Source organism: Trichoderma harzianum, assembly GCF_003025095.1.
Source record: "Trichoderma harzianum CBS 226.95 unplaced genomic scaffold M431scaffold_8, whole genome shotgun sequence".
In the NCBI taxonomy this organism is placed as follows: domain Eukaryota; kingdom Fungi; phylum Ascomycota; class Sordariomycetes; order Hypocreales; family Hypocreaceae; genus Trichoderma; species Trichoderma harzianum.
The window spans coordinates 1249107-1264430 of NW_020209256.1; the positions used below are offsets into that span (position 1 = coordinate 1249107).

General features: G+C 46.9%; 6 protein-coding genes across 6 annotated transcripts; 3 read left to right on the forward strand and 3 right to left on the reverse strand.

Moving 5' to 3' along the window:
* The first annotated feature begins 581 nt into the window (after window positions 1–581).
* On the forward strand, window positions 582–1228 carry M431DRAFT_509719 (hypothetical protein). The gene is made up of 2 exons (XM_024919342.1): window positions 582–722; window positions 774–1228. The coding sequence occupies exons 1-2, from the start codon at window positions 647–649 to the stop codon at window positions 923–925; spliced, it is 228 nt and encodes a 75-aa protein (XP_024773126.1). The 5' UTR covers window positions 582–646; the 3' UTR covers window positions 926–1228.
* Window positions 1229–3376: 2148 nt separating this feature from the next.
* On the forward strand, window positions 3377–5255 carry M431DRAFT_119252 (hypothetical protein). The gene is made up of 5 exons (XM_024912062.1): window positions 3377–3514; window positions 3584–3922; window positions 3980–4266; window positions 4323–4547; window positions 4603–5255. The coding sequence occupies exons 1-5, from the start codon at window positions 3481–3483 to the stop codon at window positions 5191–5193; spliced, it is 1476 nt and encodes a 491-aa protein (XP_024773127.1). The 5' UTR covers window positions 3377–3480; the 3' UTR covers window positions 5194–5255.
* On the reverse strand, window positions 5246–6388 carry M431DRAFT_88391 (hypothetical protein; the record flags this gene model as incomplete). The annotated part of the gene is made up of 3 exons (XM_024923901.1): window positions 5246–5467; window positions 5554–6142; window positions 6213–6388. The coding sequence occupies 3 exons, from the start codon at window positions 6386–6388 to the stop codon at window positions 5246–5248; spliced, it is 987 nt and encodes a 328-aa protein (XP_024773128.1).
* A 2412-nt stretch (window positions 6389–8800) lies between these two features.
* M431DRAFT_483581 (hypothetical protein) lies at window positions 8801–9610 on the forward strand (the record flags this gene model as incomplete). The annotated part of the gene is made up of 1 exon (XM_024916134.1): window positions 8801–9610. The coding sequence occupies one exon, from the start codon at window positions 8801–8803 to the stop codon at window positions 9608–9610; it is 810 nt and encodes a 269-aa protein (XP_024773129.1).
* Window positions 9611–10143: 533 nt separating this feature from the next.
* Window positions 10144–12852, reverse strand: M431DRAFT_88968 (carbohydrate-binding module family 1 protein; the record flags this gene model as incomplete). The annotated part of the gene is made up of 4 exons (XM_024923966.1): window positions 10144–10163; window positions 10234–11626; window positions 11686–12472; window positions 12530–12852. The coding sequence occupies 4 exons, from the start codon at window positions 12850–12852 to the stop codon at window positions 10144–10146; spliced, it is 2523 nt and encodes an 840-aa protein (XP_024773130.1).
* Window positions 12853–13203: 351 nt separating this feature from the next.
* Window positions 13204–15283, reverse strand: M431DRAFT_521602 (hypothetical protein). The gene is made up of 4 exons (XM_024920474.1): window positions 15023–15283; window positions 14891–14961; window positions 14717–14830; window positions 13204–14662 (listed from the first exon to the last, which is right to left on the reverse strand). The coding sequence occupies exons 1-4, from the start codon at window positions 15158–15160 to the stop codon at window positions 13417–13419; spliced, it is 1569 nt and encodes a 522-aa protein (XP_024773131.1). The 5' UTR covers window positions 15161–15283; the 3' UTR covers window positions 13204–13416.
* Window positions 15284–15324: the final 41 nt, after the last annotated feature.

Sequence of the window (15324 nt, forward strand, 5' to 3'; positions counted from 1 at the left end):
CCCGTCAGGAGTTACTAGAATGTTAGCTTACCAAATTGTCGTCCCTAAATAGAACACACCCAGTGGATTCGCTCGTTGGTTTGCCCGCCCTAATACTTGACAATGGGTACAATCGACGGCTTCCTTCCGAGGTATATTCGCTGGTTGGTTGTTAAAATGACGTTATGAGCCCCAATAGTATACTTATAATATGCCATGGGCAATATGGCACAAGTAATTCCACTTCTTGAGGCTAGCGGCGATGGACTTGCTGCAGCTCTGTTCCATCTACAAGAGACAAACTCACGGTGGCCGCAGCTCTCAAAGAGCTACTACCTTGGAGAAATGTTGATCCACACCCAGCCATCGTTAAAGCAATAACCTTTCTTGCATCCATAACTACAGCTAGTCTCTGCATTTATGTTGGGACTCCAATCAATGCTGCTATTGTATTTGGCTTTTGGCATAATTCCGGATTTTGATGTCATAATTACGTTTTGGGGTTGGAGACATCAACCAGAGTTTAGTTCTGTAAAAGAATATGTATTGAAACAACACTGTTACCCCGCATGCAGGATATATAATCGTATGGCGAACTCTATTTTACACATTGGTTGCCACAAACCGCCTGTTCACTGATCCAAAATCGCAGCACAAAAGTATCATCATGCCGTCAGCTTCTGAAAAGGCGAGAGCAAAGCTCGATGCGGTGTTGAACGACCCGGGACGATTTGATTGTACCCGTAAGGTCTTGGACGAAGTCGTACAAAAGAATGCCTAACATTTCTACATAGAACGGTCGAATCGCATAGCGACGACACGATATGCTACAGGCTGTGGCGTAGTCAACTCTGTTCCGCGTCGCCCCAGCCAGAGTAGCATAGAAGGCGATTCAGGCGGCGTCAGGAACAGACTGAAACGCCTCATGTCCCTACCCGCGTACTAAAACGAAAAGAAAAGTCGCCGGAGGAATATTCTTGGAAGGTTAACAATCTCGATGGTTGTGAACAGTTTCATATGTCCTAGTCGTGCCGTCGAGCAAAGGTTGCCCGTCTATTGGCACGTTCGTACTTTATCTCGTGCCTCTATGGCAAAATTGGAAGATGTACAAATCTCTTGACCTGAATATCTCTCCGAAGAGCATTAAGGATTTGTTGTTGTCCATCTCTGTAGCAGACATGTTAGATACAATGAACTCTTATTCGTGAAAACATCCATACACTTTGGATACCTATATACTACTTGGAGAACGCGTGCCTTGGCCATCTTGCCCAGCCGAACCTGAGAACACAGAACTAGAGTCCAATGAACTTTCTTATTGATGGGCGAGAGGAGTGTCAATAGGTGCGATAGCATTCAGGATGGGTGTAATACTCTGATAACTTGATACGCAGTCTACTTCTCCTTTCAACTTCAGTCCACAAGGCTGAAAGTACAGGTGGGTTACAGCACTGAGTGATATTTTGCTGATCAAATACGAGGGAATGGTTGTAGATTCGTATAAGCCAGTTATCAAGTGAAATAGGAAATGCCAAGGGTTGTCGCTAAGCGTCATCCTCCTAACATTCAGCATAGAATAGCTTGCAACTCTTCGTACTCCAATAACACTGCTGTTGTATCTTAACAATCAGGCACATCTGAGGGGAACTACGTAATTTCTCTTTTATGAACCGTCTCTACGTGGAAGTATGCGCCATACATCCAATGTTTCAATGCCTTGCCCTCTACCGAAAATCCCAAGCGTTTTTGAACAAATCAAGTTGGAAGAGATTGCCACAAGGTACCATTTTCTCAGTGATGAGAAACACAACATACGCTCTTTTTCTTTGTTGGGTGACTTAGAAGTCTAATATACACATAAAGCCGCCATTAGATGCAAGTACAGCCATATACTGTGGATCTCACAATGAAGCCACTTTCTCATCTATACTTTCCCAGTCATGAGTTTTTGTGGATGGCGGAACCTTCTCAGATGTAGAAACGGTTTGAATCGGTTCAAAAAGGTTTCGTAGGCAAACATCCCTTTCATTATCCAGCGCCACATAGTTGGGTGTTTGCTACCTCGAGTAACCGGATCTTGTTGGACGAATTTACTAGATGAAGTGTTTGAAGGTTTGGCTGTAATTTATTCAGCAAACCGGTTGTCGGTTAGAACAGAATTAATGCAAGTGTTTGGCAGTGTTCTAGGTAATCCAGAATTAACTGTGGCGGTTTCTGAAAGAAATTTGAGTTAAGGACAATAATTTGTCGATTGTAAAATTCCTCTTGCTGGGCATTGTATCAAAGAATTTTTGATCTCTTTGAAATTGACGGAACCTTGGTTCTTCAACCGGGAAGCTCGATATATAACGATACTGCTAACTGTAGTCGGCTATGAACTGTGGCTGCTATTGACCTGGTTTCATTGAACAAAGCTATGATGAGATAATACCAAGTTAAGTTGGCTGAGCTTGCATTTTATGCTTAAAATAGAAGATCATGCCTTTCAAGTAACATAGAAATGCCATTGTGGGAACAAAAGATATCTACAGAAGGCAAATGCCACTACTGGTGAGCGGCAAACAGGCTACCCTAACATTGTAGAGTATCAAGAACAAGTACCTACTAAGTGTTTGGGCAACTTGAAGACACCTCTAGTAAGCTATGTAGTGGCTGGGGTACTCAAGAAGGCTTAATCTCCATCTTCTGGTACATGTATCGGTATATTATACCGGTGTAATTGCATATTTTCTTCCACTCTAGTTACCTGCCTTTATGCTGTGACATTACATGGAGCAGCAGTTGTTCATGGGTGTTCTTCATGAATGCTTGACTAGGTATGAGCATTCAGGCTGGGTATATTCTCATGCCAACACATACTGCTGATAGTCGTCGAAATCATAAAGAAGCACCCATTGCTGAATGTATAGAACCAGATACTTAACCCCAAGTTAGACACATCTGATAAAGCTCCGGCCAAAGTCGGCATCTCTTCCTCATTAGATAAGCATCGTACGTTAGGCTAATACAAGAGAGCCCTGGTCGTTTGTGAATTTTAGCAAACGGGGGCTGTCAAAAAATAAGCATGTCCCACTAAATGGTTACAGTATTACTTGAAGCTACGCCAACTCGTCTGGCGCAGATTGCTGGGCGGAAATGTCTGCTCTTGGAACACTGAGTTTAAACACAAGCCCTTCAAAGTCATTCTCACAATGAGACGGCACGGCATATATACGTGTAGTCTTCACCCCAACATCGATGTTTAGGCACAATCCCGATACAGTACAAGTTAAAGGAGTACGAGTAATGGCTCGATCCCTCGCGGATCGGAATATTGATAGCCCTTCCTTGGCGCGTTTCGGCTCCTGAAAGCGGAGGCCTGCGGATGCAGTAAGAAAAGCGACTCATGTCATCTTACTTTCTCTGCTAGCTTAAGCTGCTCTCGCCTGATTGATTTGGCTGAGTGACAATGCCAAAGACGTATTGCGCTGGGCGAGGTCACTTGACTTTGACCTAGAAGATATGAAGGCCAAACAAGGCTGCTGGACATGTAAACGTGAGTCTCTTTGGCTTCCAGTTGAAGCGCTGGCGCATCCGCTCGAGTGCTGACAGGCGCGCCATCCAGAGCGGAAAATAGGGTGTGACAGGGATCTGCCTGTGTGCCACAACTGCACTCGCACGGGCAGACAATGCTTGGGTTACGGTCTCCGTCTGCTGTGGCCGGATCGCCATGATGGCCGCCGAAAGGACAGTGGCTTCGTAGTTTATGAGCCGCCGGAAAACCCGCTGGAGGCGTCCAAGAACTATGGCCGGCATTTCCTCAATGTCAACCACAATGATGTGGCCTCGTCGCTGGACCCGTCATCTTACAATGCGCTTATTGCGAGAACTGTCTCCAAACCCACCCGAACTCTCAACCTTTATCCGACAATGGTCGGCCAAGATGCTCTTTTCATGTCATACTGTAAGACTCCAAAGCTCTCCATCTAATAAATCTAGCTTGTGGTTGACATCCTTGAAGATGAGAGCGTTATTGCTCCAATGATATCGACCACGCAAGTAACGAACGGCTTCCGGACCGACCTTGTCCAGATGGTGCTGTCACGAGGCGACAGCGCAACCAAAGCTTTATGGAATTCTATGATGGCCGTTGCCGCCTTTCACCGCAGCGGTACTGAAGCTGCTCTAACATATAAGACGAATGCCGTCCGCTATCTATCTGCTTCCTTAACTCCCGGACATGAAACAAGCAATATCGATCTCAACCAGACGCAGTTTGCTGCATCTATGATGCTTTGTATCTACAGTGTAAGTTGTAAAGGGTGAGTAGATGGATAGGTGATTAGCATTCTAACTGATACTAGGTCTTCGACGAGACCGACGGCCACTGGACCACACATCTTGATGGTGCTAAATATATGCTGGAAGGGTTGTACCCGGAACATCGAAGGCACATTAAAGCAGATTTTCTCTTCACATGGTTCCTGTACCACGAAGTGTTGGCATGCTTCAGCCAGCCTATGCGGCAAGCCCATAACTGCATCGATGTTCTTTTCCTATTGGGAGCATCGAATTGCGATGCCACTTTGGTGGGTTCTTGCGACGATGACTCTGCTCTCCCCAAGCTAACTTCAATGGTGGCAGATACTTGGCGCTCTCGGGTGCTCGTTGGAGACAATTGCCATAATTCACCGAGTGAACAAATTCCGCATCGCTATTATACAAAAAGAAATTGACCCGCTATCACCCAAACTTATACAACAGCGATTCGAATTGGAGCATACGCTAAATAACCTTGTTCAAAGGCTCGATCCCGATGAAGAGGCTGGCGAGGCCCCTGCAAGACGCACACGCATTCTAGCTACAGCAGAATTGTACCGCATAGGAACCATTCTATACCTGCTTCATGTTATCCCTCTACCCGGGGACGACGAGCAAAAAGCGACCTATTTGGAAGAGGTCTTTGACATATTGGAGCGCTTGGGAGTGGCTACAAGCCCATGGCCTATATTCATGGTTGCTTGCGAATGCCAGACAGACGAACAGCGCATCCGGATTCTACGAATATTGGACCTGATGAATAATGTGAGGAACATCGGCAACATTCGAGTAATGCGCAATCTTATTGAAACTTGTTGGAAACACTACGATCTTCAGGCTGACTCAACGTACTTGCATCGTACGAAATGGTGGGAATTTGTTAATTATGAGACGGCAGTTCCCTGGTTTATTTAATGAAACATGTAATTTAGTGCAGTAAATATTCTATATAGCAAAAGAGAGCCCTCTATTTCTCCATTATTGTAACATGCTTGGCAACTGGCGGGTTGACTAGGAGACTCAGCATGTCCGGTCGAGCATAATGGCCGGCAACATCGAGGAATATTTTGGCCTTGGCGATGTCGCCCAGAGATATATCGGCTTGGAGAATTCCTTCTTCCCCCGCTCCAATTGGTTCGCATAATGGTTTTCCATCGGGGCCGAAGATCTGAGAGAAGCCACCGCCAGGCTAGACAAAAAAAGGTTGTGGTTAGCAAATGAGTTACCCATGGAGATAGCATAACCAACAGAGCTGGGGGAATGCTGACTTACCACCTGAGTGACCGGATTACCGGCTAATATGCTGTTCTTCTCCAGACCCTTCTCTGTAAGAATCTGCGAAGAGCATAGAACAAAAGTTGCGCCTTCTATCGCCATGTTCTGACTGATGCGGTTATTTGCCTCACCAGTCTCGTGGTACAGCCAGGAGATCTTTTCAGGATCGGGCATACTGAAGATGGACGGCCAGCTCGAGATGTGAATCTGCACACCTTGCGTGTACTCGTAGTAGCGCAGCAAGGGTTGCAGATGCTCCCAGCAGTTGAGGCCACCAATCTTACCAAACGGCGAATCTACCACGGTTTTCAGGGATTCATCCTGGCCTTCTCCCCAGATGGTACGCTCCGCATGAGTAGGCTTGATTTTGCGGCGATTGTGGACGATTTCGCCTTCGGGTGAGATGAAGGCTTGGGCAATGTAGATGGTGGCTCCCTCGCGCTCACTGTAGCCCAGCACAACAAACATACCGGCTTCCTTGACGGCAGCCTGAATGCGTTTCATTTGGGGGGAGTCCCTTGTCATGGAGTTTGCTTGATACTGGGGAACCCAAGTCGCCTGGATAATTGGTGGAGCGCACCACATCTGCCTATCATCCATGCAACTCACAGTGTTAGCATATAGAATCCCAAATGATCATTGTTGACAGAGAGTTTTACCATGGGTAGCCTGGAATCCAGACTTCAGGGAATCCAAGAACCTGAACGCCATCCACAGCCGCTTGCTTGATGAGCTGTATAGTCTTGTCCACACATCCGTCAAGGTCATGCCAGACAGGCTCGGCCTGAACGGCTCCGACTCTGATGGTTTTCTCAACTTTGGTGGCTGTGTCCATGTTTGCTTTAGTGTTGAATGTTGTAAGTGTAAGTTGCTGCTAGAATTGTTGACTACAGTTATAACATTGAGTGATTTCCGTCGCCTTTTTATACCCGTTGATGGTCGTTGTCTTTACTTGCCAACTTCGCATGTTGTTTCTTCAAATAACGGCACCCATGGACATGCCCTCAAACATCATCCCCAGAGGTCCGATTCACGGTGGATTCATAGGATTCGTAACTACCGTTGAACCCCGGCTAACCAATCATCTCGGTTACCGCCATCGCAGACTATTTCCCTCGCAGGCCCTTGCAAGATCGGTTTGACAGCCCGGCCCGAGATGCAGTTCGGAAGTAGATCAATAGGCTTCTGACGATGCACTAGACCAGATCGGGGATCCCACGCCGCGCTGATTTGATCGAAGCAAGAGTTTGCGATGCACGAATCGTGCGCTACTCCATCTGCCGTCACCAATGGTAATGATGTTGACCCCCATCAGCTTATAAATTCTCCTTGGCCCCTGTTGTTTAAGCAATATCGTTCAGTCCGGTGAGGGCGGATTCCGCCGCAAGAGTATACTAGCTTATAACGGTATGCCATGGTGGAGAAGTGGTCAAAACTGCGTAACCTTTCTAGAACACGCCCTTATTTCGGCATAAATGCCTTGTAATTAATAAAACAAGTCTTTAATGGAGAAATCTGCTTGTGGTTACATAGAAGTCGTTATACTTACAAAGGTGGCAAGCTAACACTGCGCAGGACCAAGAGTAAAAGAACTTGTAGGCATCTTCAACATACATCGGCGAGGGGCGTGCAGTACATGAACACTAAGCCTACAATAACACGTGGAAAAGCCGATTACTCAATGCGATACCTATACCTACATATTATATAACAGACTGGCCAGCCACTCTGTTCGTGGGATTTCCTAGACTAAGATGAAGTGTAAATGATCCATCGCTCAAGCAACTATGACGCTAGTTGCTGACGTTCACAGGCAAGCAACTTCTCAACCATACGAATGACAGGAATGTCCAAATAATTTGATTGCGCTCAAGGAATTTTTTGTAAAAGGACTGTTTGTAACGACTGGGCCACAGCTCAAATAGCAAATCAAGAGGGAGGACGTAGATGTGTTCATTTCATTATAAAAAATTAGCTACCTGTTTTTCAAGATACATACTAGTTTCGCCACTCCCAACGATCTCATCTTATAAGGAAGGTTTGCTTGCTGTAGCTTCAGTTAACAACTTTGTCTTTACCCTACGTCTCAGACAAGTGGAGGAGCAGCTGACCTCTGTCTCATGCTGCATCCTGGGTTGACTCCCTTATATATACGAGGATAATGAATGTGGCTACCCGGTAATTATGAGTTAATGGATTATTGCAGAATGGAACATTCATGGAGCAAGAAATATATAGAGAGATCTTACACAAAGCTGAAACACTTCTGTTAATAATCCTAGGCCATTGCTCTCAAGTTTTCGATATCCTTCTTCTTTCGTGAAGCTATTGACGGCGGCATAGCATTACGCAAGGCATGGTTTGGTGCAGGTGTCTTGTGACAAACGCTTTGAACACTGCGATGTGTCCTATTAGAGAGCGACATCGTCAGCTCAGAGACGAAAAAAAATGAGTAAGAAACGGAAAATCTCAATTGTCAGCATGCCAATGATGACCGACAGGCGACAGCACAGAAAAGCAGTATGCGAGTGACAACGACGTCAAATAGCAACTGTGCTTATGAAGCAACGTTCATTCTAACTCCGTGTACGCTTTACCTTATTGGCATCCTCTATCTTTTGTCATCAACCACGACTCCAATCGGACGTACCCCCTTCACAATCTCTTTTCTTTTGTCTGCCACACCAGACAGTTCAGCTTCGGCAATCTTTCATCGCTTTACAAGGGGCAGATCTTCCTTTTAATCCACGAATGAGTTCAGCCGCACATGAAGCGGGGTTGCTGTATCAGCTGCCACCTGCTTTTCGCCGAATCATGTCTTGCATTTTATCATGCGAATCTCAATCCAGTTAGCGACGAGCTTATCAGATTTAGAAATGGGCGCGGCCCGTGTCCTGAGATGACTAAATTGAGTCCCTTGCAGGCGGCAATGGCTCCCTTGCCTACGACATGCTGCATGAGGCAGGAGAAGTCGCTTGGAGTGGTGGGTTGTGTAAGGCAGCGAGGGAGGGAGGCCCAAACATCTTTGTCAGGTCTTCCCACATACTTTGATCCAGGCCCGAAGATCTCCTGTGGACTATAATCGCTTCCTTTCTTAGCTTTAAAAAGCCTCCGAAGATAGATCTGTATCCACAGATCTTTTGGAAACTCAACTGGTCACTGTTACCGCTTCTTCTTCACTGCTGCTCACCGATTTTCTCCTCTATATCCAGTCCTGTAGTCTTGATCTTTGTGTATTTAGGACGCCATGTTTCGAAAAATCGTCCAAGCCGCGCGTTCTATGGACCTGGGAGATCTTGTGCCTGCAGACAGAGAGGAGCAAGGCTATCCGCCAAATGAGGACTCGGCAGGTCAAGAGAATAGCAGCAACGGGAAACGACTCACTATAACCAAGACTGATCACGAGGCGCTAATTCCGCCAAATGACAAGCTTCTCGCATTTCGCTCCCTGACGGGCATAGACACGGTGCCTGCGCTGTCAAGCACCGGTCATGCCAGGCGAGCAGCACCAAATATCGGCCTGTATTTTCGGGTGGTCGAAGCAGAGCAAAAGGCAGCCAAGAGCTATAAAATCTTCCATATCATCATAAACTTTTGCCTCGGAGCGCAAATTATCGTTGGCGCCTCATTAACGGCAATCGGAGCTGCTGATGGCTCTCGTCATGCGGTTACTGGACTCGGCGCCATGGGCACAATCATGGCAGGGATATTGACTTACCTCAAAGGATCTGGCCTGCCTGATCGGTTCAAAATCCAAGAGAACCAATGGAGAGAGCTTCGTGAGCATATTGAGCAGCGCGAACGAGAGCTTTGTCTAATAGACTGCACACTTGACGCCCAAGAGGAGGTGTTCATTATTGAAGACATGTATAACCAAGCCAAGGCTGATCTGGAGGCAAAAGGTCCCGGCATTCGATCTCGGTTTGGAGGGAACTATCAGTCTGTGCAAAAATCGCGAAGCAGCCCGATTAGGTCCATCGTGCATAAGGCGGCTACCAGAGTAGCCCAATCTACAGATGAGATCGCCACACCGCCACCAGCAGCGGTGAAAGGTTGAATGATGAGAGTGGGTCGGGAAATGGACGAATTTTATGATTTGTTTTGTTCAAAGATGGAATTAGAAGCTTCTAAACCTTCTATGTCAGTCGTTGGAGTTTTCATGGAAATGGTGGGTTTGGTTCGAGGTTTGGCTTTGTTCTGCGTGGTAGCTGGGAATAGCAGGCACTAGTTTAACATTTTCATCTTTCACGAGTTACTAATGGATGAAAAGAAGGCCATTGATTCTTCACATTTGGCAACTGTACTGGCACTATACTCCCGCGAAACGCAAGACTTCTTCTTTGTTGGAGGGGGTGGGAGGAATGGAGAGGCATCGCAAAATACGCTATTCGTCTCAGCTAAACTCAGTTGCATTAAATCAATGCTCTGACAGTCTGGAATCATCGATCAAAATGCTACAATTCGCTCTTGAATGAGCTGTCTGCTATTGTAACTAGTAAATTTTACATCAAGTTGCCAAGTGGCTATACGTGGTGTCAGCGCTTGATTGTCGTTATCATTTAATATGCAAGTCCAAAGTGTTTAAACGCATTAAACGCATTGGTAATAAACTATACGCATTATAAATCAGTAAATCTGTCGTTGATGATGACAATGTTGTAGATATGCATGATTACTCACAGTCGTTCTGCTTCTGACACGTCCATGGCGAAACACACTGCGTCGGGCCAGTCCAGCCGGTACCTCCACACTGAGCGTAGTGCTGGGCAAGACCTGTGCCTGAAGGGCTGGCTGACGAGCTAGTGCGAGTTGTCGAAGTCACAACAGAGGTTCGAGTAGTTGAGATGGTTGAAGAGGAGAGTGTGGTATGGATTGAGGTGGTGGTGCTGGACCTGCTCGAAGCGCTGGATGAAGAGGAGCTTCCACCGTTACCACCGCTAATCGTTCCCTGTGCATAAAAGACACCTCGACCATTGGTGCCTACGTAGACTTGTCCAGCTGTGCTGGCGCTACCAGCGAGTTTGACGCCGTCGATAGCACCGAAACCCTGAGTACTGCCTTGAATATCAGTCCAGGTTGCGCCATTATCTCCGCTCGCATAAAGACGGGCGCCAGCTGATCCTGTGCCGAGGGCGTATAAGTTCCAGTTTGAGTCTGAACCAACGCCGAGGGCAATCTGGTAAACGTTTGTTAAGGCCGTAGAGATGAGGGTAAAGGTCGTGCCCGAGTCAGTCGAATGGAAAATGCCCACATCAGTCGAGACATATACAGTGCCCGCAGTTGTCGGGTGAGCAATAATGTCCCGAATGGAAGTGGCACTGCCCAACTTTGGCCCAGATGTAAAAGTGCTACCAGTATCTTTGCTAACATAGAAAGTGGATGAGTATCCGGCATAAAAGAGAGTGTTGGTCTTCTTATCCGAGGCGATGACAGCAGTAGCGGGCAAGCTGGAGACGGTAGTAAAGCTGCCCTGGTACTGCGAGCGCTTCACGCCAGAGGAGCCTGTTGACCAGAGAATCGTATCCGCGTTGGCAGAATAAGCGACAGTGCCGCCATTCATAGAAGTGTCAGCACCATAGTCAATGCTCCATGACACGCCGCCATCCGATGAAGTTGCAACTTGCTGCGTGCCAGCAGTATTGCCAACGCGGACAACATTCTTGACCGAGTTGCCCGCAAAGTCAACGCTCGTCGACGTCGCCCATGTTGGCGTATTCCAGACGTTTTGAGGCGAAGTGCCAAGGCTATTGGGACTTGTAAATGTGTAACCATTCTCGTCTCCAAGTGCCACCAAGAGCTCGCTGCCACCAGGTGCAGACGCTAGACCCTGGATAGCAAATTCTTCAATGCCATCTGCAAGCGACTGGATTGTCACATTGTGTTTCGTGTCCCAACTGACCAAATCATGACCGCCGAGTATGGTCATACCGGTGCCATAGAGCCAGTGATTACTATCCGTCGGGTCAATCTCAAGCGACTCAATCATCCAACCAAGGCGCTTGATGAGTCCATCGGATGGCGATTCGCTAGTTACATCAATGAAATCATTCTTAATCCATGGGGCTTTTGGAGTCTGGGAATCAGGTCAGTAATAAGCATGTTAGCGGATTCAAACCATCGATTCTGGCTTACCGAGATGCCATAATAATAAGTCATTGAAGGATAGCTAGCCCACTGCCAAATGGGACTCCATGTCGTTCCTGAGTCTGTGGAACGGAACAATTGGGCATCTGGCCACCAGGAGTTTAGTGAAGCGACAACAAGAGTCCCTGGCTTTTGAATATCGACACCGAGACCACCAAAACCGAAATAGAGATCTGATCCGCTAACTGGGGTAATGTATTTCCAGGTCCCAGCAGTGATGTCGTACCTCCATACTGACCCGAGCGTGCCATCATATGGTCCTGTGCCATCAGAGTATGTGAGATACAAAGCTTTTTCTGTAGGCTGGAGCTTGGCTTTGTGAGGAAAATATGTTCCTGGCTGTCCGGGAACCGCTGTCCACGTAGAACCGGCATTCGTGCTCACGTAAACCGAAGCAGTGATATTATCGGCTGTGCCAACAAAGATGCGAGAAGTCGCGCCTCCACTGGTGCTGCTTGTTGAGTCAAAAGTTACCCACATAAGGCCCTGTTTGTCGTTATTGTAACCGTTGGGATCAGTCGGGTCTGCCGCGTATGTGCCCGTCGCCGTAAATGATGTAACCTTTGAAAAGGTAACGCCGCCATCAGTAGACTTCCAAAGACCGTTTCCAGATCGAGCCCCAAAATAAATGATATTGGAATTGGCTGGGTCTACGGCTAACCGCTCCCCTGCGCCACGTCCTGGCATATTGCCTCCGACTTTGAATGTCAAGTTGCTAAAAGACCAGGTGGCACCACGGTCTGAAGAGCGAATAATAGCTCCATTGTTGGGATCCCTGATGATGTGTCAGAGTTGTCAAATCTGGAAATATGTTCAATGGAGCTTCACAAACCAGCTATTGGTATACATGCCGACGGCAGCATAGATCTTCTGATCATTTTGCGGATCCAGAGCAACAGCGTCGATACCCCAGTTGTGCCAGCCGGCATCATTAGCAATACCATCTGTGATTGGGGTCCAAGAATCATCGGAGTTCAAGCGATAAAGGCCACCAATGTCTGTTCGGGCATAGGCCACGCCCTTGGTCTTGGGATGGAAGATTATGCCAGGAACAAAGCCACCGCCGCCGCCGATTTTTACATTCTTCCATGTAAACGCGGCCTGAGCGGGAATGGCCGCCCCCAGGAAGAGAGCGAGCACTCGAAGACACTTCATGACCGTATATGACCAAGAAATATGAGAACTTCCACACAGTCAAGTCTATCAAATTGAAAAGGAAGGAAGCTCGACGTCCATCCTTTCTCTCAGGGAGACATCATACTCTTATATACTATTTAAACAGTCGGGAATTTTGAGGGCAAAAATATGGGTTTTGCTCTTTGGAGAGATGCTATTGCCTAATCTATGTGCAGTATGCGACAACATTTTGTATATACCCTTTTCGGCTGCCACGCAATTCTGTGATGTTGTATCGCCTTCAAAAATGAGCATGAGCAAGGAGTTTAATAAATAGGATAATTGATTTATGTCCGAAATGTGGATCTAACCTCTAACAATAGCATGCGCGCCAATTATGTTCCATTATGTGACTATTAGGCTGTTAATTGTTATGTATTAATAGAGGCTATACGTATATTTGCCCTTTTGGATACGGAAGATACAATGCCGATATTGCAACACAAACAAACAGAATCGTTAATAGTAAAGTGTTTCATTTCGTAATTATACAGGTAGAGACCTGTCTGAGTTCAACACAACTCACCGTGCTGCAGCTCTCCACTATTGAAGTGCCCTGACATAAGCAACCGGACCCTTATATCGATGAGTTCCGCGAAGGAAGTAGTATACCAAGGAAAACAGTGTTACACCACCGTAAATCACAATGTTCCAGTTCATCTGAGCTGCTGTCGGCTTAGGGTTGCTAGGCATGAATGCTAAGACGAAAATAAGGAGAAGAAAAGCCTCAGAGGCAATGTTTATGGTGAGACCCCATCGACCCAAGCTGAACTTGGATGGGAGGAGCGGACTATTCGTCATTCGTCGCCAGATCATACAACCAGTAGAGACAATGTAGCTGGATAGAAGTGACGTTGTTGCCAAAGAAGTGATGGAGTTCAGTGCGACAGCCGAACCGATGTTGATGAGGGAAAGAAGGCTTGAGATGAGGAAAGTCATCAAAATGGCATTGAGCGGCACATCCCATCCTGTTTTTATCTTTGAAAACCAAGGGCTGAAAGGAACAGCCTGGTCTCGTGCAAACGCAAACAGTTGACGCGATGCCGTAGCCACCATAGTAAGATTGGAGAATACAGTCATGGCAACAATAAACACCGACATCGCGGTAGCGCTGGCCGTTGACTTTGTCGAGTTGTAAAAGACTTGCATAAAGGGATAACCAGTTGGCGACTCGATGACTTCATATAGGTCGCCTATGCAGAAGGAAAATGTGATTACCATAATCCATCCAAAAGCACCATTGAAGATAGTCGTCGTAATCATGGAGCGCGGTAGAGCGCGGCCGGCATCGCGCAACTCCTCGGACATGTGGACAGCAGCATCTGCACCCAGCAGTGGTAAAATTCCTGCGAGAATTCCCACAAGGGTTGAGCCTCCCACGCTGCCCCAGCCTCCACCATCACTGAACTCCGTGAAGACCGCTTTGGCGTCTGCTCTGGGTGAAAGAACCCAGAGAGTGACAAGTATGCCGAAAAAGGCAAAGATGTGAATAACAAGGATTAACGCATCAATAAGTGGTAGCTTTCTAGCAAGGACAGTATTGAAAAGCACCGAGAAAGCAGCAACGGCTACAGTGAGTAGAGTACCGTGCCATGGTTTGGGGATATAATCGGGGTTGTTCAAGACAATAAGGCCTTGAATCTGCGTGCCAGCAATGAATGCCGAGGAGGCACAAGATGTCTGCCAGCCGAGTACACACATCCACCCCATAAGGTAACTGATGAATTTCTGATATTGCGGCGGCGCAAATTCAGATACCCAGTGATATTGTCCTCCAGTCGTTGGAGCCCTGCGAAAGTTAGGTGAGAAATTCAGCCATATATATGGATTGGGAATGACTTACATCGAAGCCATTTCAGCCATCGTCGTGTTCACCAAGAGGAAACCCATCCAGCAAACGAAGAACATCCAGATGAAACCGGCAGTTCCGCCGTTAACAAGGCCGATTGTAGACACACTTTGAATCACAAGTTCACTTAGTAACCCAACTGTCATAGCATCTTTAACCCCAATTTACCTTAAAGAGAACTCCCACGACGCCATTAGAATCATAGAAAAGCCAAATATGGACAAGAAGCGAAAATTTCTCTATTAGATGTTGCGTTAGAAGACTCGACGAGATAAAGCCCAAGAGTCAACCGGCACGAACCCTCATTTCCTGTACCTTGCCCATGCGGTACATGTCGGCGCGGTCGGCCGCATTTCCTCTCTTCTCATCAACATCACCATCGTTGAGGCCAATGGTAGCATCATTGACCTCTGAAATTTCTTTATCGTCAACTACCATTTTTGCGGTGGTTTGGAACCACTTTGGTGGGAAGTGGTTTCGCTGAAAAGGCCACAACAAAACAAAGGGGGGAGAAAAAGAAAAGAAAGAAATATCATTTAAAATCTGCAGCTAGTGTTCCACGGATGATGCAGGAGAGAGGGTGCACACAGTAGACACGCATG